At 42.6% G+C, this 21477-nt stretch overlaps 1 protein-coding gene across 5 annotated transcripts in view; it reads left to right on the plus strand.

Moving 5' to 3' along the window:
• macrod2 (mono-ADP ribosylhydrolase 2) overlaps positions 1-21477 on the plus strand; it is a 402757-nt gene that overhangs the window by 354273 nt on the left and 27007 nt on the right. For all 5 annotated transcript variants that reach the window (XM_070977971.1, XM_070977972.1, XM_070977974.1 and 2 more), the window contains exon 9: positions 15443-15521. In XM_070977971.1, coding sequence (XP_070834072.1) covers positions 15443-15521 — 79 coding nt within the window. The remainder of the gene's footprint in view (positions 1-15442; positions 15522-21477) is intronic.

A 21477-nucleotide genomic window follows, 5' to 3' on the forward strand; every position in this document is an offset into this window, starting at 1 on the left:
AAAACAAGGCGAGGACCCGGCTCAGACACAGCGCATGAATTAAAGATTCAGTCGCAGGACACAGGACAGCATGTTAGCGCTGTGTGCGCACTACTGTCAACATGTGCTTCTGTATGTCTAGGTCGCAAAGACAGTAGGACACTGATACACTGTATGTCAGAACACAGGCACAGCCACATCCCTGTGGAGAGAGATGTATCACAGCACACCACTGTTACTCTGAGCTATAAATATCTGATAAAGAGCTGCACCGCCGTCATTTTATGCCCGTCGGAGTTCCACTGTTTATTTAACCTACTTACGTTTTCTCGAAAGCTCTATTTTTAATCATTAAAACGGAATTGCATTGTGTCCCTGTCCTGGAAGAATTAACTATAAGATTGGAGAGGAGATGAACAGATAAGATAGGCCAGGCAAAACAAAACCATTCCAGGAGAGAAAGGATATCAGACTTTGAGATGCAGTTGTGGAAATAATTCCATTTTCCCCAGCCAGATAACGCGCTTCAGTGTTTAGAGTACAAATGTGTCATAGCCCTCTCATTAGCTTGCCATGGTTCCAGTAAGTATCTTAATTAGATTACTGGAGGAATTATTGGGAACTTGTGGCTCTGTTAGCCTTGGGCTTCTTCACTCCTGGTCACAGAGTCTTTCCATCTAATTGGTTTGTTTTGTTGCTAAATCAGAGCTGCCTGATATGATAAAGTCTCTTCCGTGGTCAACTGTGGCTTGAAAAACCAAAAGATCTCTTCTGTTTTAACTTTATTTGCTTTTATGAAAGTGCTATTCACTTTGAAGGAAGTTATCCAGAACATGTATACTGAGGCTGTATTGCACAAGATCCAAAATTGAAAATCATATTTGTTCACAGCACACTGGGATATTGGACTGGGGGCTGACAGGAGAGGTGCTGCTTGGGATAATTATTATACATTTCAGAAGAGGTATCTTTAGCATGCCGAAAAATTCCTTTTTGCTTCTGTGTTACAACCTCCTCTGGAGCGCCTGCAAGAGCCTCATCATATGCCAGTCATAATCTGAAAAGATGAAAAAACTGAAGGTTGAAAGGCCATGCACTTGGTGCGGACCCTCAGGTTAAAGTCTTACAGTAAGAGATCTGTCAGAAATAGGTATCAGTTTTGCAGAAGCAAAGAAGGAAGGATCCAAAAAACAGACACTTTCCCATTGTAATCAGTGAGCAGTGCCGCTGCTAGCTGAGGCCTGTGTTTCAAATGGCCCAGACATATCACAGACTGATTAAACTTTCAGTGGCTCCTGAATACCATTTTCACCTCTCAGAGCAGCCAAGCGATGGGCTTCCTTTTCAGAGACCCCACTAACCAGTCGTGCCTAAAAGGCTTTTCAAAGTACTGAGTGGAAGAGCACTTGAGTTTGAGGAAGGGTTATGTTCTCCGTGCAGCAGGTAGAACAGATTGGTGTGGAGAGCAGTGATAAATACAGTTCTTTTAATACAATAGCTTTGTAGGTCACCCTGTGGAGAGCTGAGGTGCGCTCACTCAGCCGGCTGCTCCTGCAGAGCCCGTGCAGCCCACAGACACAGGAACACGCAACCTTTAAAGAGGGATTTGAAAAGGTCAAAGCACAGGCATGCAGAATAGTAATATAGGAGTGCGCTTCAAGGGGTCACAGGGTCAGTGTGGGCTTTATTCCTCCATGTTCCTCTCCTCCTGCAGGGATGCTTTACGCAGTATGTTAAGACTTCAAAGATTCGTCTTAGTGGTGTTTGCCAGTGGTGTGTTGCACAGCATCTTAGTCGATTGCCTTCAATTCTGTATCTCCTTAAGCGTCTCCTCTACGGTGCGTGGTTGACCCACTTCTTGGGATCTGGAGTGTCCACCTGGACCTGGTTAGAGGTGTGGTTACAGCAGGCCTACTGAGGGCTGCGCCATCCCTGATGTTTTTTACACTCCCTTAAAGACTCCGTGCACGCTCTCCTTTCCAGCTCAGATGCTGTTTTAAGTGGCCATTTACCACGTAAAGACGAGTCACATTTCATTACTTTGCCAGTGGTTTATCGGTTGGTTGTTACTTATGGATCTTGAGGTATTATATTAGCCCATGGTTTCCTCTTGATGGAGCAGGCAGGATTTCCTTAAGACTGAGCCGGCTGGATCTCCCCCACATGACAGAGTGGACGCTCTCCCTCTTTACTCCACAGTCCCGTGTGATATGACTGCATGCTTAGCGACTCTTCTTCCACTGATCTAATTAGTCCCTCGACACATCTTTAACGGTCCGTATTTATCAGGAACATTAATTAGTACCTAGACTGGATATATTGCTTTGGAAATAGTGGATGTCCTTGTTTATTAAAGTATTAACAACAGGGGGGAAATACTCTCTCTTATCCCCTGGTATTAGTCACTTAGTGAGCCTGCTCATTCATCATACCCTTTCTAGAGTGTGTTTTCTTCTCCTACTTATCCTTGTTTGTCTTTTTCTAAGTGCACATATAAAGTGATGTTGGATTAGCATTATTAATTACAGAAGCACTCTGTCCACCTTGTTACACAGTTGTCGCATTAACGAAGTGTCACCCAGCTCTTGCGAACACTCACAGATGTACGAGGCGGGGAGATAACTAGCTGCTTTGGTTCCAGGCAGGTTTAAGGAAGCTTGCAAGAGATAGTGTGGAAAACAGTGCTAGAAATGGGTTGGTCATTGATTTTGTAAGCGACAGTTAGACTGAAACCAATACTGTATTGATTGGAGACTTCCTTGGCATAGTTGTCGAGAGCTGTAGGAGAGCTCGGAGGCTGTGGCACATTAGTGCGTGGAGCTCTACGGTATGACCGTCCATCATGCGTGCCACGGGTTACCTCAGCACCCTCAGCTAATGTGGTTGCCGCACGGAAATAAACCGTCTTCTGCTCTACAGCTCGTTTCCTTCCAATAAAAGTACCTTGCTATACCGTAGTGCATTCAGACGCTTTTATTTGATCTGCCAACAAGTGAAACTGTTTGATTCATATTCAAGAGTTGAGCACAGAGCTTTCTTCCACTAATCATGCTAATTAGACACACTTTAGCTATTTTATTGTTACTCGGGGGATCTTCTGAATGCTTTTTTTTTTATTCGTGGATCTGTGTTTGAAAAGCACAGTGCTGAATATTTTAGTAACACTCCTATGAGCTCTCTGATCAGTCAGACTGATATGTGTCTTTAGTGTCAATGGGATCCCTCCTTGTTTTTGAGTGGCCTGTGAGTTAGTGTGGCAGCATGTGGTGCAGCACGGCAAACATGCGTAAGGACACTGACACTAATGTAGATATATTACAGTCTCTCTGAGAGAAATCATGCAAATCAGGGAGACTGGGGAGAATTAGCTTTCTCCCTATCCCCAGCTGCACTGATACGACTGTGCTAAACTGTAGATGATGACAACATTTTGCCTTCATTTGGCTTCTTTAGTCAAAGATTATTTCTGAGAGACTTTCTTTACACTGAACTTTGTGTTAAACTTCCAAATCTAAGGTCATGTAGTTCAGTGAGGTGTTTTGTTCACATTAGTTCAACTAAACCAAAAGCTTTTTTGAGTTCTACAGTTTTCTTTTATAACTCGTTAGGAATTCAGCTTGACAGCACTCTGGTCTTCTCTCAGCGTATAACAAAACTGCTCGCATTGCAGGGCTTTGCTAATTAGAAGTCTTCTTCCTCCCACTACAAACCCTAATCCTGATTTTCTGATCTTCCCCATGCTCAAATTTTGATCCTCGTTGCACCTGGCATCAACACCAAAAAGGGTAATCAGATTATTTTTGGATAGAGCAGAGACGCCGCAAATCCGACTGTGAATGAGCTGATGGTTGTTTTAGAGGCTGCCAGTGACACATTTGGTTACATTAGAAAATGACAAGAATCTCCAAAGTACATTTAATAGCACATAAACACAATCATGCTTTTGCATGTAAATCAAGCAGGAGGCTGGAATTTGGATAGTAGTGTTGCCACAGAGAGATTGTAAGGGATACACAGAGATAGGGAGGAAGCAAAAAAGGACATGAGGAATAAATATTAGAGAAAATCTGCCTTCAGTAATCTATGTTTTGTTAAGGGAAAGATGTATCAGATTTTGGTGTGTATGCTGGAATAAAACTTTTATTTCAGATGTACTATAAATGGAATCTAGATATCCAGATGTGAGACGAGCATGTGGAGGCCAGCTGTAAAGGTAACCATTGTGTCAAGATAATATAACAGCCCGTAAGTGACCTGCTATTACACAGCTGTTTGTCATCAAAAACAAGTACAGACTGCAGCGGGTGACACTCATTTCCACAAATCTCCATGGTTTAACTCTCCTTTAGTTGATTAACCTTCTATAAACCTTATGAGACACTTACGTGTACAATAACTAATCAGCCTCCCATCTTCGGAGCAAACACCTTCAGGCACCTCCTATCAGTCTGCTGCTGCCAGTTACAGCAACATAGAGGAAATCAGAACCAGACAATTTTCTTAATCACTGCATTCAGAGACTCTGATTTGGGTACTCTCTGTGAGAACTGTATTTTATTTATAACCCAGTTAAAAATCAACATCTGCACCTGTCTACTGGCTTGTGACATTGTTTTTATATTATTTTCCAGTCTTTACGTTCCAGATGAGTAGTGATACTGTAACATGAAATGGGTTCCAGCAAATATTCCTCAATGTTGTTTCTCTTTATGAATGATTTATGTGTCTTGTAATGTTTAAATGTTTTCTCTACTCTCATTGTAATCCTAATCCACTGCCCCCCCCCCCCACCCTGCAAAGCATTTTACCTTCTGCCCATCTGTCATTGTGAATAAATAGCCCTGAGACTGTACAATTCACATTCAATGAGAGGCTGTAAATTTGCTTGACGCATCTGACAAAGTCCAGATCAGATCTTCATTCCACTTTGTAAGTTATGTCAAACAGCACCTCTGCTTTGAGGCTCGCTTTCGTGTTTGATGTCGCCCACACAGCCATATGGTATCGCTCTTAGGATCAGTTTTTCTGTTTTTTATTTCCTGCCTTTACACTCATCCTGTGTTCTGTTCAGCAGTGTGTAAATCTGCCGTAACCTCACAGTGGCTGTCGTGGCATTTTAATGTGAAAAGGATCACCTTTTCGTTGTAACACGTGTTCACTTCTGCTTTTCTTTTCCTTTTGGGGGTGTTTCTTTATGCTTCTTTATTGCCTTGTAAGTTGCCTATAGACACACTTAAAACCTCCAGTAACTGTTCATGCTATCAAAGGGTGGTTTTAGTAATATAATGAGAAGAAGTCTAGTTCTTCAGTGTGTCTCTGTACGGGTGCATTTCTATCTCTAAACTTGAGATAATGAGAGCTATTCAGATGATTGTGTGGCTGTTTGGATTTGAAAGCAAAAAGGGCTTTAATGAACCGTGTCTGCAAGGGTTCGGTGCCAGCTCCAATGCAGATGGTGGATGAGCAGGAATAAAAGTAAAAAAATTTCATACCTCTGCCCGAACATTGTGTTGGCATCATGGATGGGCTCTGTTATAAAAGTAGCAAAGGAGTAATAACTCCCGCTAGAAGAAAATGTATGTGAAGCAAAGTACTTTCTAATGAGTGTTCCTCCTGACCTTATGGCATTAACCTCCACAGGAAAAAAATAAAACACCACATGAGGGTTAAACCTCAGAGAATAGACAAAGTTATTAGCATTTCTGTGTAGCGAGGGATGGCACAGCCCACACACACTCTCTCACATCGTCTGCATTATCATGCTCAAGCACTGACTGGGGTACAATGCAGGCGAGCATTATTAATAGAAATGCACAGGACGAAGACACGGCTTGACTGCTAGCGGCTGTATCACATGTGTTTTTGCTGAAGAAACGCAGACATGTTTGTTAGATAAATTACAGGTCACCGGTGCCTCCTCTGCACCTCTCCAGATCCAGACTTGTGTGCAGTTCTGGCAATTTTGGCCATAGGGAGCTGTGATTGGATTCCCATTCGTCTGGCAGCTTTTGTGTAATACTCAAACTGAGGAGGACCTGGCTGAATCACACCACATATTTCCTCCCAGGAAACCCCCTCAGAACCAGTCAGGCCCAGACAGGGCAAAGATGCAGCTGAAAAGGAGAAGCCCGACGTGCCAAATAAGCACACAGAGACACACACTGACTACTCCAAATCCTGCATACAGGAGAGGGAAACATCAAAAATGATTTATCCGAGAAATAGAAAGGAGACATTTGTATTGTTTTATTTTCCTTAGTGCACATCAGTGGATTTCATTTGTCTGAGACGGTGTTTTCCCCATACAGTCTCTCCTGCTGGACCTTAAAGGGTTTGCTCTTGTTGTGTGAAAACTGTTTCCATCTGGTGAGAAACACACATTGTGTAATGACTTCATCGACACGAGCTGGGCGTAACGGGTTCAGCTTAGAGGATGTCTATACCTGGCTGCACACACCAGCCTCTGTCAGCCAGGGCTGAGTTGGCTCTTATTGGCCTCCTCCCAGAGACTGAGCAGGTATTGACTAAACAGAGACAGGAAAAATGAAAATATTAGTGGATTTGACAACCAAGCAGGATAACCCCTGCATGATCCTGGCGAGCAGATGAGTGGACACAGAGCCTGACACATCCACACAAAGCACCAATCCTTCAACTTGACATGTAATACTGCCCATTGGTGGTCAATATAGGAATGGGGAGCACAGCAAAGGTGTCAAAGGCCAGCCGATGCTTTAAAGGAGCTCAACAGGAGGGATGAACTTGTGCAGAGGAAGATTGCAACATCCAAGCATGCAGAAAACATTGCAGGGAGAGGGCATACACCACTTCTGCTATAATTAGAATTTATTTTGGAGACACATTTCAGTTTCCAGACTTCAGCTCCTGAGAAATGTTTTGAGAGACTTTTTAGAGACAAGCAAGCACTGTAGAGCAATGTCTTGATGAGAGGGTCCCGATATTGCTTGTACCTCTAAGTTCTACCAGCAAGTACATGAGGACACGCATGCACACAGCGTGTACAAGCCAATAATATACTGGGCAATTTAATCACATAGCAAGCTCAAGGTAAGGAAAACACGTCATTGCATTTCTCTTCAAATTGATGTCTGCTATTTCTGGAAATTTTCCAGGATTTGCTCGTCATTCTACAGACATCCATTAACCGAGCAGCTGAAAGATCAGCATTCAACATGCTTTTAAAATACACAGAGAGACATAATGGCATGTATTACTTTATCTGAAGTCAAATATTATACTTCCATTCTCAAGCCCAACAGTAAGTTTGGACCTCATACACTTCATATACTTTTGAACAAGTTATCACAGGAACGTCCCTCCCCACACCTCCACACACACACACATACTCCTCATCAGGAGAGGTTGTTGTAGGCCACTTGCTGTCCAGAGGTCAGATCATTACCAATGCAGCCATGGATCATAGATACAGCCCTCATATTAGTCCTTCCTTCATCATTCCCCTCTGACCTCGTCCGCAGCTGCACTACCTCTCATCTTTATGACTAGAAAATGACCCAATCCTTCACACTCACATTTTTCCCTATGGACTCTGCACGTGTATTCCATCATTATAATTATTTGACCATCCATATTAATTGACAAATTTGCTAGTGGAATGGATTGCACCATTGGTCACATGCCAAAAAGATGCTCTAATATTGTGAAACTCAAATCTTCGGAGGCCCTGGTGGTGCTGACATTTCCCGTAGATCCCCTCTTAGGGAAGACAGAAGTCTTGTTGTTGGTGGGGAAGGATTTTCATTACTGTCACTGGTTAGGTGCAAGTATTTAGTTGCAGTCAGATGATGTCAGTTACTGTTCCTGTGGGGAGGTGAAACAGCCACTGTAGAATATTTTCAGCCGCTGTGTTTGGTGTTCTTGTTGGCGAAATTTACTGGAGAATTTAAAATCCATAAAGCCTGGCCTTTTCTTTCAGAAAGATTAAATATGAAAATAATGTAATATGAAATACAAAGGATGAATTGTGCATTTTTTTCCTGCTGAAATTGTGTCTGCCTTTCTCTCTCTCTCTCTTTTTTTTTAATCAGATAGCACAGTGCCTCTGCTGCTGGCAGTGGGAGCTGGCAGGAACAGCTCAAAGCCTGTGAAAGTCAAATGCTGTCTCTTTCACTTTGAGAGAACAATTTTTGAAAATGTGAGCTAAAATGCTAGATGCCTCAAGCATGCTGTACTCCAATTTTTTGTCTACAGTGCCATGCAGCAATGAAGCCTGAATAATACAGTAAGAACTATTTGTTCAACACTAATGTGCCAAAGAAAAAAAAGTGAGGCACACACAGCATGTGTTGAATTAACATACAAATTGCTGATATATTATCTCACAGATTTTTTTCAAATCTAGCAAGGCAGCATTTTCCCATCAAAATGTTTTATATTCTGGCCTGCACATGGCCTTAGAAGTGGCATGGTGATGTTTTACACTGATGAAATAACAAGGCAGCTTACCAGAATGTTATCACTTCTAATTAGTCACACTGTGCTGAGCACTCATGCATAATTGTGTACATAAGCATTTACCAAAATCTGTCATCTGTTTAGCAATATTAAGCTAACTCCATTGACTACCCTTTTGCCCTTATCATGATATAACGGGGGTCTGATGTCGACCGGCTTTGGAAAGTAAGAATTTGAGCTCAGCACTTTCTTCCAGGCTTTGGTCGTAACCGTGGCTTCGCAAAGCCCGATGTCAGGCTCCTCCTTTGATGTGTGGATGGAGGCGTTTTGTTCAAAGGGATAACCTTTTCTGGGCACTTCTTTGAAATGATAATTCACCAGCTTGCTGCAGGTGGAGCTGCAACTCTCTCGGCAGACAGGGTCAATCAAAGTCAAATGGAGGAGCTGCTCTCAGCTTCGCACGAGTAGCCAGTGCCAGTGCCTGGCTGCCGCTGTCAGCCCTGCCACCAACATAATCCCTTCCACTGTTAAAGGGGGTGGACACGAGGGATGTCTCTGTGACGAGCAGATTTTAAGCAGCAGCGTGGACCGAGCAGTTGTGCTGTCATGATCGTGAAGGATCTAGGAATGTTTATGTGTATTTGTGTTTACACAGCTCTGACTATAGATGCCTGTCATTAACCAAGCTGAATTTTTCTATGCTCCCTCAAGCTGCAGGCTGTGCTCGCGGTAAGGGGGACGCAGGTGTGTGTAATTACATCAGTAATAAGGCCTGGATATGGTCCACCTGCCTCAAAGTGAACCCTCTATCCAATCCACTGCTGCTGACAACAAAAGAGACAAGCGCTCACTGATTATGGCTTTGATGATGCAGCTAGAAGGCTGTGTTTTATGGGGAGATATTTCTGGCTCAGGAATAATTTGCTGGAATTATTCAATCTCTCCAACAATGACATGTATGATCACACATACAACATTCATATGTCATGTCAGAGATCAATAAATCCTAAACAAAACAAACATATGTATTAACTGTGTATTTACTGTATGCGTGTGTGTGTGTGTGTGTGTGTGTGTGTGTGTGTGTGTGTGTGTGTGTGTGTATATATATATATATATATATATATATATATATATATATAGTTCATTAAACCCAGCCGCCATGATGGATTGGTGACCTGCCCAGGCTTCCTTCCATCCAGTGCATGCTGGTTCTGAATCACTATGACCTTGAGTGTAAGCAAATAAAGCCACTGAATGAATGATTTCAGCTGGTGTTAATAATGTATATCAGTCTCCTGTCGCTGTTGTCCATCTGGATCCAACCATTCAGGATCCTGCATGAACCGGTGCCTCAGTAACGAGGCAGCACAGGATAGACACAGATCTCCCTTGGGTCTGGGCTCCATCTGGAGCAGACATGCCAGGGCAACCTGTCCCTATTATTGTTTGTGACAGAATCAAGAAGGAAATGCAAGTAGCAAAAGTGCGTGCGTTGTGCCTGCACGTCAGATTCTGCTGGCAGTGCCCCCAATGTAATTATGGGCATGGGTGGCCAGCCATGACAGCTCATCTGTTAGCCAGCCAGTAGGAGTCTGGGGCACCTGGTGAGGCCGGCACCAGAATGATGAGTCGATACACACAAATTAAAAATCTCATACAGTATTTCATGAAACAAGAGATTTAAGTACATAAATGACACTTTCATATTGTTCCACGTCTCTCATTTACACTGAGGCACATGCATCTGCCACACACTGACAGAACTAGCTACTTCAAAATCTTGTGTCTGTGCATTTCATTTTAATTACTGCCAACTGATCACATATTCAGAAGTCAATTACAACTAAGAGACACTGGTTTTGAATTGATTAGGGTAGATGACCAAAGTGTTCTGAGATCATTAACCTGCATCATTCAGTATTTTACAGTACAGCATTAGCACTGACAGTGTCTGCACCATAAATGACTTTGTGGTGCAATAGAAAATAAAGTATGCCCTCGCCACTCTATTGAAACTCAGCCCAGTGACTTATCTTCCTCTCACTGTTATTTAGCACTCATCAGGGATGAAACAATTAATTGGAAATGTTTCAAAAAATCCCTTTTATTTGGAGTTGATTAAATAAATGTCTGAAAAATGCTTTTTATACATTTTGATGTTCCTGTTCTTGTAGAAACTTGTTTTTGTCTAAAACCTTTGAATCCATTGATTACTTTGCCAGAGTTGGCTGCATCTTCACTAAATACCTCTCAAAGAGTGAGAGGTCAAGCCAACTACACAGTCTTGCACCTTATTGTGCAGAACATATTTCTGTCAAGAGGACCATCCCTCCCGTATGCAACCAGGGGACCCAATCATATTGTGCTCACCCTTTGGCAAAGGCCCTCCAATCAGGGATGAGTAATGACTAGGCAGGCCAGCATGCCGTGATCCCAGCTTTCTAATTAGTCTTCCATTAACTTTTTCAACCTTGGCGGCAGCAGGGTGCACATTAAACACACGCGCACACACACACACACATACAGACATACAGACCAAAATATTGGGCCTCTTCTCCAAAACCTAACATCTGAAATTAAGTATTTAGAAACATTTTCATGTCTGCAGTGCTCATTAAATCATGCTTACTTTCATCCTAATTGGCCTTGAAATGTAAGTACACTCATACAGTTTAATGCCACCTTGTGTATCATATTTGCCCTTGTTTTGTATGTGTAATTATGGAACAAGACATCAATACAAAGTAGGTATTAAAGATGGTGATTTTGTCTGTCATCATCAGTCCTCACGAGAAGAAATGGCTCTTTTAAAGTGTGTATAATTAAAAAGTGGTGCATGTGATTTTGGTTCAGGCCTCCAACTATTCATGGATTCTTCTTCCATGACTATTCAGTACTGTATGTGTGCAAGCAGGAGATAAGCCGTCTGTGGTTTACTTTGAGCAAACAAGCTGTTTTAAGTACAGACTGGTGGAATTTACTTTTGCAAAGAAAAAGTCACAGATCATCTTCTCTGTTGTGTTCGATTCATTCTATACTGTAAAGAAGCCTTGGCCAGTGGTGTTTGTTTGGATACAGGCAGAATGTCAATGCTCTACACCCGCGTGTCTGGTTTTTACTTGTCAACCTGGTCTGGCTGATAAGTGTCAAAGACCATATGATGTGTTTCTGATCTGTAGAATAAAAGAACTTCTGCAGAAAGTGGACATGCTGTTACAGAGACCGCACAAAGAAACTGACAGAGAGGGAGCCAGAGACAAGAGTCGACATGACATGGATCACTGTTTCCAAAAATGGGGTCTGAGAAGTGATGAACGGGGCACGGCAAATAAAAGAAAGTTGCATTTTAAAGTCAAACCGTTAACTTTTAAAACAGAAAACAGGACATGCAATCTTAAATAATCTGAGTAGTCCAGTCATGCACCTGCCAGCAACAGCAACCCAAATTAGCTACCCAAACTATACAGACCATTGAATGTGTTCATCAAATAACGCTCCTTCACTGTGCATCAGTGACATGGAAGGTTTTGAAACAGCTACTGCTTTGCATATAGTGAATTGTATGCACTGTAGTTGGGTGAGTCAAAAGATGTAGCCAGCCTGGCACAGCTCGCAGGTTCATGAAGGGTCAATCTGGGAGGGCGTGCTCGTCTATAAACCGTTGGAGACAAGGACAACAGAATGCTGGACCTTCTAACATGAAACAGGCAGCCACCATTTGCATGATTGGGAGTTTCTTACACAACTATGTTATCTGAGTGATATTTCTTCTTCAGCAGCAAAACAGGGGTCTTTCTCTTATTGCATGATTATTATTTTATTTTATTATTTTTACAAATCAGCTCAATGGGAAAGACAGTGTCAAGCGCGATATAAGTGCACCTCAAGGAGCTGGCTGCACAACTGCGCAGGTTCAACCCTGAAACTGACAAGTCCGACAGTTGGATTCGTTATCCCTTTTCTGCTGTGCCTGCTGCCTTAACTGCATCTGAACAGGAGAGCCTCATTGATGTCGCAAGAAGTGAATCCATGAAAACTGAATTAATGTGCCAGATTTCTGGATAGGACTGTGCAGAGTACCCTGCACTGGCCAATCGTGCTGTCAAGACATTGATGCCCTTTGCCACCACGTAGGCCTTCTTATGTGAGAGTTGGTTCTTGGCTCTGACAAGCATGAAAACAAAATACAGGCACAGACGTGCAAAACAATTCTCAGAGACTCAGACTTTCTCAGATTCAGCCAAACATTGCAGAGTGATGTGCACCCTCTCAACCACACCGTTCTCATTATCCTGTGGTGAGTATTTCACAGTTTCATGTGGATTTTGGGGGAAAAAATCATATAAAGATGCGGCACGGGAGGGGGTGGATGTACATAGCCCGAGGTTGAATCTCTTAAGGGCTACATGACTGTAAAAAGTCTGGGAAACACTGACACGGATGTTAAGATTTTCCATTTTTGGTTTTGTTTTAGCACGGCTTGGAGTAAAATTTCTCCTTTCCTTTATCATATCAACACAACATAGGAGCAATGTATCAACATCAATGGTGTCTGTGTGTGTGTCTGTGTGTGTCCACATGTGCGTGCACCGGCGTGTCTGTGTTTCAGTGCATGAATTCATGATTCATCCTGTTTCACAGTGGGCACTCAGCTTTAGAATGGAGCTCCATAAAAGAGTAATGGAAATTCCTGGGGAGCTGCTGTGGCCTTCCAGCACCCAGTGGCATGCACTATCTTGGCGTATTATCACTTTTGCACAATCTGTTTGTCAGCGAGCCTACAACTTCAAAGGACTTAAAGCTTTCTTTCATTTTCTGTCGGGGTTGAGGGGTTGAGAGAGTGAGTCTACATTTTATGAACAAAGCACCCCCAAGACATCTAGCAAAATAAAATGTTACCATCCTGGATGCAGCTCCTAACATTTACTCCAAAGCACGGATCATAAACTATTAATAGATGTATGTCTGTATGAGCACCAGAAGGGTGCCTCTTTGAATGGGATCCTTGTGCTGGGCAGCGTCAGGAATGGGGCTAAAGCTGGTGAGCTCCCTTTACTTCCTCATAACATCGCTATCCTTCATGGAGGAGGGTATGGGATGGATGGCCACCGTCGTGACTGTTGTGTAAAATTGCCATTATTCAGTCAAGCGATTATTTGCTGCGATGCATCTCTGTGACTGTGACTGATGCCTGCACATCTGAGGCTACACTGGAGAAAGGTGAAAGTGAAAGAGGTGACCTCTTCCTCTGCAATCTTTTAACAGCCACGTATATGACTTGACACACGCACATTATCAGAGTATGGAAAGTATATATGGCCTGGATTTATGTCAATGTTTTTAAACCAAAGGATGTCCCACTGTTTACAGCATGAATTATAACACACAGTTATAGAAAATCATGGTTTCAAGAATGCTCTCTGCACATTGTGCTAAATTTGCCAAATTGTTGATTGAATAAGTGACATGTTTATACATTATTTACTTATTTGGAATATTTCATGGGCTACTGAAAGTACCAGAGAGCATGATGTACTTCAACTTTATCATTCAAGTCAGGATTTATTATAAAAAAAAAACAAATCAGATATCGGCCGAGTCAACAAATAGAACTAACATAACTCATATTTGAGTTAATTAATATGTAGTGATTTGTCAGTATAAACTCTAAGAGCCACTGAGCATGTTCAGAGCTTTGCTCTGCATTACTGTTTGTTCTGAGAGGGACCTCTCTGCTTTCTCGTTTGTTCCCCTTGACAATGCTTGTGGAAGGCGTGATAAGTTATCAGTGAAATTCAGATGTTTATCATCTTATGGCAGCCAGTCCTTTGCCGCATCAACAGCAAACCCAAGATAACTTTGTGGTTAATGCTAGCCACATCCAAGGTTGGTGATCTGCACCAAGAATATAATGCCAACACTGCAACAGTGTTTGAAGTCGTGAAGCTACAGCTTTCACATAAAGCACAAATGATTCCTCTGGTTTTGAAGAAACTCAGTGTGGAGTGCACAGCTGGTCGTTTAGGGGGTCTGGGAGCATCGAGGGCAAATACAGAAAGTCAGGTCGTCCATAGTGATGAGAAAGTTTGAAATCTCAATAGGCATTGAGGCAACAGAGGAATAACCGCTGCTCACACTGTTCCACCCACTGAGCTGTTAAGGTTATGTTGTTCGAGCCTCTTAAATATCACTGATTTCACCTCTGTTGAATTTGATAGACCTTTTATTACAAACATGCTGTAGCAGACAGACTTTTACTTTATCTTAGCAGCCATCGTACACAGCTCAGAGATTTCTTTTCTCAACACTGTTAAGAAGTGAATCCTCTGTCAATCAACGTCTGTCTGTTATCAACATACACACCACATGACGGTTGTTTCATTTCAACCGCTGAACTGTTCCAAAGCTGCCACTGACCTACCATTAAACCAGTGTTTCTGTGTTGTTCACATTTTGTGAACCACAGTCGAGTTATTACAATAACAATTTCTTGTTTTCTTTTAATGGTTTTCAATTGTCTTTTGTCTTTTCATGACATTTGTTTGAGGTTTCAATATGAAACGTACTCGTTGTTCTTCTTTTCAACATTTCATCATGGCTTTGTGATCCTGAGAAGTAGAGTAAAATATTTTATGTGCCACTTTCTCTAGTAATTTTCAGTTTGGCTGAAAGTAGTCTCCATTGTTCATCTTTGATGTTCCAATTTCATGTCGTTGCACTTTGTGTGATACTGAGGCATATTGCTCCACTCTAACCAATGCATCCATTCAATAATGCTTATTCTGATGTAATGTGCTGTAATATTCTCTAAACGCTGTCTCAGAGGGTCTACTTTGGGTGGTCTTGATTCTGAGGGCAACTAATTAGATTTCTCAGTGGCTCTGATTGCCTCCTGCTGATGCAGACTGCTATCGTCACATCTAAACTTGTCTAGTTGTCATCTTAATTTACCAGTGGGACCTTTTTTTTGTTGCAGTGAGGTTGTACACTTCTTGCTCTTTCATCTGTTTTTCTTTCCGTGCAGATCACACGGGTCATTTTCTGCGTCTTCCTCGAGACTGACTTTGCCATCTATAAGAAGAAAATGACTGTCATTTTTCAAGGTATGTGTGTTTACTTCCAATCGACCGGACTGCATATCATTAATATGCATTTCATGTGTTGACCATTGCTGTTTTGAGCTGAACTAGCTAATGGATTGATGAATGATTAATATGCTGTGTTCTGTATAATATGTGATGTCACCGCCTACCTAACTGACCATCTGTGTAGACCAAGACAGCATTGCTACCTTGAGTATCTGTGTTAACGTCCACAGCAAGAGATATGTTGTTCCTGGAAGCACTATAAGTATAAGGACCTGTCAGGCTTGGGTGACACCTACAAATGTAAACAAATTCAATGCGCCCGCTCAGCCTTTTGGGAGAACAGTGAGAATTTATGCTGACAGTTCGTAAAACAAGTGTCAGGTTCTCTATGGATTGCCTTAATAGGATTTGAATAGTTAGTCTTCTTGTCAGTGAACCAGCAGGCTGATATTTTACATAATTGTTGATATTCTGATGAGACTTTAATGTCAGATTTGATTGACTGTAATAACAGTCCTCGGCAGTGAATGTCTCCCGCAACAACTAAAAGATTCAGGGATGCATAGCAACCACTGATCGTCCTTGGTTACTGCTCCTCAATTCTGTATGTGAAATAAACAAACATCCATTATCTTCTGCTCCCACTCTCTTTTCTGTCTCTCTTTCAATTCCCCCCTTTCACGCCATCATCTTTTTTTGGGGGCCAGGAGCAGTCACCAGCTCTGATGGGGCCTCCACGGAGGATTGAGTTTAATAGCTGGGGAGCTGAAAGAGGCTGGCTGGCTTCACCAGCCTAGCATTACCTCCCTTTTACCTCACTTTTCCCTCCCCACCTCCCCAATGGAATACCGGCTCTCAGGCCTTCATCTCGCTGCTCCCTGATGGAGAGTGTTTTGTTCCCCCTGCGCTCCCGTCATCTGTCCCGCTCCCCGCCCAGGCTCTTCCCTGAAAGATTACATTCTGGGGAGAGACCTTAATTATATTGCCTGCCCCCATGCACCGAGCACCCGTCTCATCATATTAGCGCTCTGAGATGAGAATCTGGAGCTGTTGTTCTCCAGTTATCACTCTCGCCGTTTACAAGTGCTGTCAGTGGATAAATGCCCTATATCTGTCCATGACTGGGAACAGGGAGGAAGCTAAACAACAGGCTCTGTGCATGTCACAAAGTGTAATCAGAAAAGTTTTGAGAGCTGCGTTATTAGAGGAAAAGAGGTCAGTCTTGATTCGAATGTGGGGTTGTTCCAGAAGGCTACCACAGCACACCCTGGGATGTGATACCCAGGTGCTTTTCTTCATCACAGCGTCTCGTCTGTCAAGTGCCCTTTGACCTTTGAGGTCAGAGCCAACTTTATCACTGCTGTTTGTGTTTGTGTGGGCTAGACAGATACTAATTCCATTATAGACCAAGTGGCTAAGTAAGTGTGACATTCCCACACAGGGTCATTGTCTGAAGTGAGGCAGACACATTTGTTTTGTTTGGGGTTTTTTTAAACGCTCGCCTACACCTGCGCCAGCCTTTCAACCCATGTGCGTGTTCAAAGCTTTCACCATGCTCTCCATGAAAACAGCACCTCTTATAAGATATTCCGCCTGGAGGAACTCAAAGATAACATAATTACTGGTGCTGTGATCGTAGACTAGACATTCTTGTAAGGGAGTGAATTCAAATGTTTTGTCCCACCGGGCTGCACCATGTAGATGTGTTTAACAGTAGTTAATAAATGTGCTTTAAAGAAAGAAATGCTGATTGGCATGATTGCACCATGTAGGGAATGCATAACCCCGTAGTGTGAAAAGACGTGCATTTAGCCTGCGCAGAATGGCGGTAGTGAATCAGAGGCTGTGAATTAGCTCTGCAGGTGTGCTGGAGCGCTTTCAGAACATCCCATCATCCTCTCTGCTAGAGACAGACAGTCAGGTAGATCTTGCGGCAACACTGAATGCATCACACAGAGGCCTGAGACCATTCTGTCTCCTGCAACATCCTCTCACTTTCAATAACCCTCTGTCACGTCGGCTCTCCCTATTCTCTCCCACTCCTCCTCACTAATTCTCACTTGCAACTCTCCTCGTTCCCATGCTACTTGCCAAAGCCTCATCCCTATTCTACTTCCTTATTATATATCAGGGAGGAGCTTCTCCACCGCCTCCTCCATCAGCAAGATGTTATAGAGCTATTGTGAATAGTGGCCTTGATCTTTCTATAAATTGTGTGTGCGCATGTAGTCGTGTGAAACCCTGTGACATCAGTTTCAAGCATGTCTCGAGCTGAGAGTAGGCACAATGGATTTTTTTTTATTGAAGTCTTACTATTCTCATTTTTCATTGTATAGCTGCTTTCCTCACATTCAAGCAATCTGTCAAGTGACAATGACTGGAGCAGGAATGTGTAAACAGGACATTTGCATACAGGAAATTGCTTTATTACAATGTGCATTCCCACAAGCTGTCACTGTGAGAGGGCCAAAATATGGTTACATCTCTGCAGAAGGAGGAAACTGAAAAATAGCCTTTGCTGACAAGAGTTCTCAGGCACATCTGCATGCAGCCACATCAGCCGCGACACACAAACGCATACATACGAAACAGGAAGTTACACCTAGTCGAGTATCATATATTAGCACATTGACATCAGAGTGAGGCATTCGAAGAAATGACTGCAGATTGTCTTTGCAGCGGCATGTGCCTGGTGTTCAATCAGACCCAGCAGGCGAGCTGCTGTTTGATGACTAATGATTTATGAGTTCTCCCAAACAGACAAAGGGTTTTTTATGGAGCGGAAGCTCAATGAACACTTCAGTTGTTTAGAGTCAGATGTTTTGTAAAGGAGTGTGCACACCTCCCCTACTCAGCTCATAACCAGTGATATAATGACCTATTCATAACTTTAAACTGTACACATCTCAGATGTGCTCTGACTCACTATCTGGTCAACAGGGCCGTCTGTGTTTGCACTGTTGGAATACACACACCAAGAGAAAGAGCAACCAGAAATAATCATGGTTATAAAAGGAAAAACCAACCAAGAAAAAAAAGGAAGTAGAACTATTAATTGATTAAGATATAGAGCTTAATCAATGTCATTAATCCCATGACATGATTCTATTAAGTATTCAGATTGGTTCATAGATCATGATTGACCACATGCTCGCCTTGGCATGTATTATTTGCGAGCATGGATGCAGTCAGGCAGCTGGGGTTGTAGAGAGTAAAAGCATGTTGAAATTGATTCTGGGTACACTCCGCTACTAATATGATCCGGGTGGCTGCCCACAAGCTGGGCTCCATCACTTCTTCTCCTCAATCAGCCACAGTGCTGACAATATTAACGCAGCCCACAGATCTGGGCTGCTGCATTCTCTCCCAACTGTTTCACTGACTTTCCAATTGACATTTATTTACATGGCTCTTAATACACTCCATACTCCCAACCCCACAATCCACACACCTACCACGCAAAAGCCAATAACAGATGCATCCTCTCAATCTCCACTGCTTTGGAGGAAGTAAGGATGTGGTATGCACACACTGTTATCACACACATGTAATTTTTGGATAGAGGATATGAAGGTCTAGAGGAACCCTGTGCGGGTGAAAATGAAGTCTGTGTTGGTTTCACGGGGCTGTCCCTCGGGGCAGGGAAATGAAGAGAGCATGGTGTGTTAGTGATGTGATTTCCAGAAAGCACAGTGGCTCAGAGTCTCAGCTTTGGCAAATATGAGGATTCAGTTTAGCTCATCATATGTTAAAATGTTCACGTTTGTGGATAAATCACAGACATGTAGAAAATGTGCAAATACATCCTGACTAACTGCTTATCAGCATGTACAGTATGGGCTCGCCATAGTTACTTTTTGATCATTTAGAGGTTTAGAGCCTGCTCAGCCGTACTACAGTTCAGTTTAAATCCAACTGTGTCTCCATCCTAATCAGCCCCCCATATAATGGCATACATATAATGTATGTCATCGTGACGTAGTAGATGGACTAGAGTAGGAGATGGACTAATCTCCATCTTCAACATTTCAAGCAAAAGTTAGTTCATTATTTTTGTTTTGTACAATTTTGGAAGGAAAAAAGGAAAGAAGCGCCATCTAAAAGTTTTAGCAAGAGATTTGAGCTCTCATAACTTTCACGAAGGTCTCAGACCTTAAACAGCTTGATAGGGCTATGGCTAGATCACAGTCCTCAGTAAGAAAGGCCAGGTGATACATATTTCAAAGCTTTAGAAATACTGTGACTCCTCAAACCTTGTTCCAACAATCAGTAGCCAGGGGATCCTCAAAGTCAAATCAAACTCCTACTTGACTGTAAAAGACCTTCAGGGAGATTCTGCAGACTCTGGAGTAGTGGTGCACTGGAGTCAGCAAAGGAGTCACTGCACAAACATGACCTTCATAAAAAAAGTCATCAGAAGAAAATCTCTCCTGCGTCCTCACCACAAAATTCTGCATCAGAAGTTTGCAAAGCAACATCTAAACAAGCCTGGTGCATTTTGGAAGTTCTGTGGACTGATGAAATAAAATTAATTAAAATTAAAATAAAACTTTTTGGCAAAGGTATTTGAAGAAAACAGGTTGCAGAATTTCATGTAAAGAACACCTCAACTGTCAAGCATGGGGTGGATGGATGATGCTTTGGGCTTGTCTTGCAGCTAGTGGCACAGGAACATTTCACTGGTAGAGAGAAGAGTGGATTCAATTAAATACCTGCAAATTTTCGGAGGCAAACATGAAATGAGGAAGGCTTCTACAACAGAGTAATGATCCTAAACACACCTCAAAATCCACAATGCACGACCTCAAGAGGCACAGGCTGGAGGTTAGCCATGGCCCTCACAGGCCCCCGACCTAAACATCATCCCAAATCTACGTTACGAAGGTGTTACGAAGCACTGACCATGCAGGGTGCCCAAAGTTTTGCTTCTGTCCCTTTTCCTCTTTAGTCATTTTAAAACTGTAAAGTTTGGAAATAAAAAATAATTTCACTTGATATATTGAAAAAAATGTGTCATCTTTAACTTCACGCTGTGTGGAAATAGGTCATGTTTTACTCATTTAGCTATTTGCAGTAGCAGAATTTTTGGACTGAGGCAGGTTTGCCATTTCCCTCCACTTACAGACTTTAAATTAAACTAAACAAGCTCCTGGCTCCAGTTTCATATTTAGTGCAGACTGATGAGAGTGGCATTAATCCTTTCATCTAACCATCAGAAAGAAAGTGAATGTAGATGTCTGTGTAATCGGGTTGTCTGTACCTTTGGAAAGAAAGAATGAAAGAAATAAAAATGTCATGTATGGACATTCTAGAATAAGTCACATACATTTCCTGTGTTGACAGCAGTGTTGAGCAGGGGTAATAATATAATCACATGTGGCAGCCCCATGTTTCCATTCTTGCACTATTGTTATTCTGTAACAGCGAGCCTCACTTTGTTTCCCCGAGCAGGGTTAGATTAATGCACTGTACCCTTAGATTCAGTGTTATACAAAAGAAAAGTCTGTCGCTTGATCCACAGGGAGCTCTGATGGTTACACTTCTGCAGAACAGATGACAAGAGCCTTTCATCAAAGCAAACTCTTGCTTTTGCTTGTTAACCACAACGCAATCATTGCTCAGACACATGCACAGCTATACACACACATCCCATACATGTGCCCTCACAGACACAGCATAATCTATTCATATGAAGTGTGCACAAGCGCAAAACACAAGCACACACGCGCTATATATATATAGACTCAAAGAAACTTGAGGCAGGCTGAGTGTGTGCTTGTGTGATGGGAGCCGTGAGCAGGCACACAGTTCCTCTCTCCCCGTCTCTCACTCTGTTGCTCCTCCTGAAGCAGCATCCAACGGCTCCTTCTCATCTCCCACCGTGCAACTCAACTCATCCACCCAGAAACACCCCTAGTTCACTCAGTTTGTCTCACAGAACAGAAAAGGAGAGAAAATCAAAGCGTCTTTT

This window comes from Chaetodon trifascialis, chromosome 13, assembly GCF_039877785.1.
Source record: "Chaetodon trifascialis isolate fChaTrf1 chromosome 13, fChaTrf1.hap1, whole genome shotgun sequence".
NCBI lineage: Eukaryota > Metazoa > Chordata > Actinopteri > Chaetodontiformes > Chaetodontidae > Chaetodon > Chaetodon trifascialis.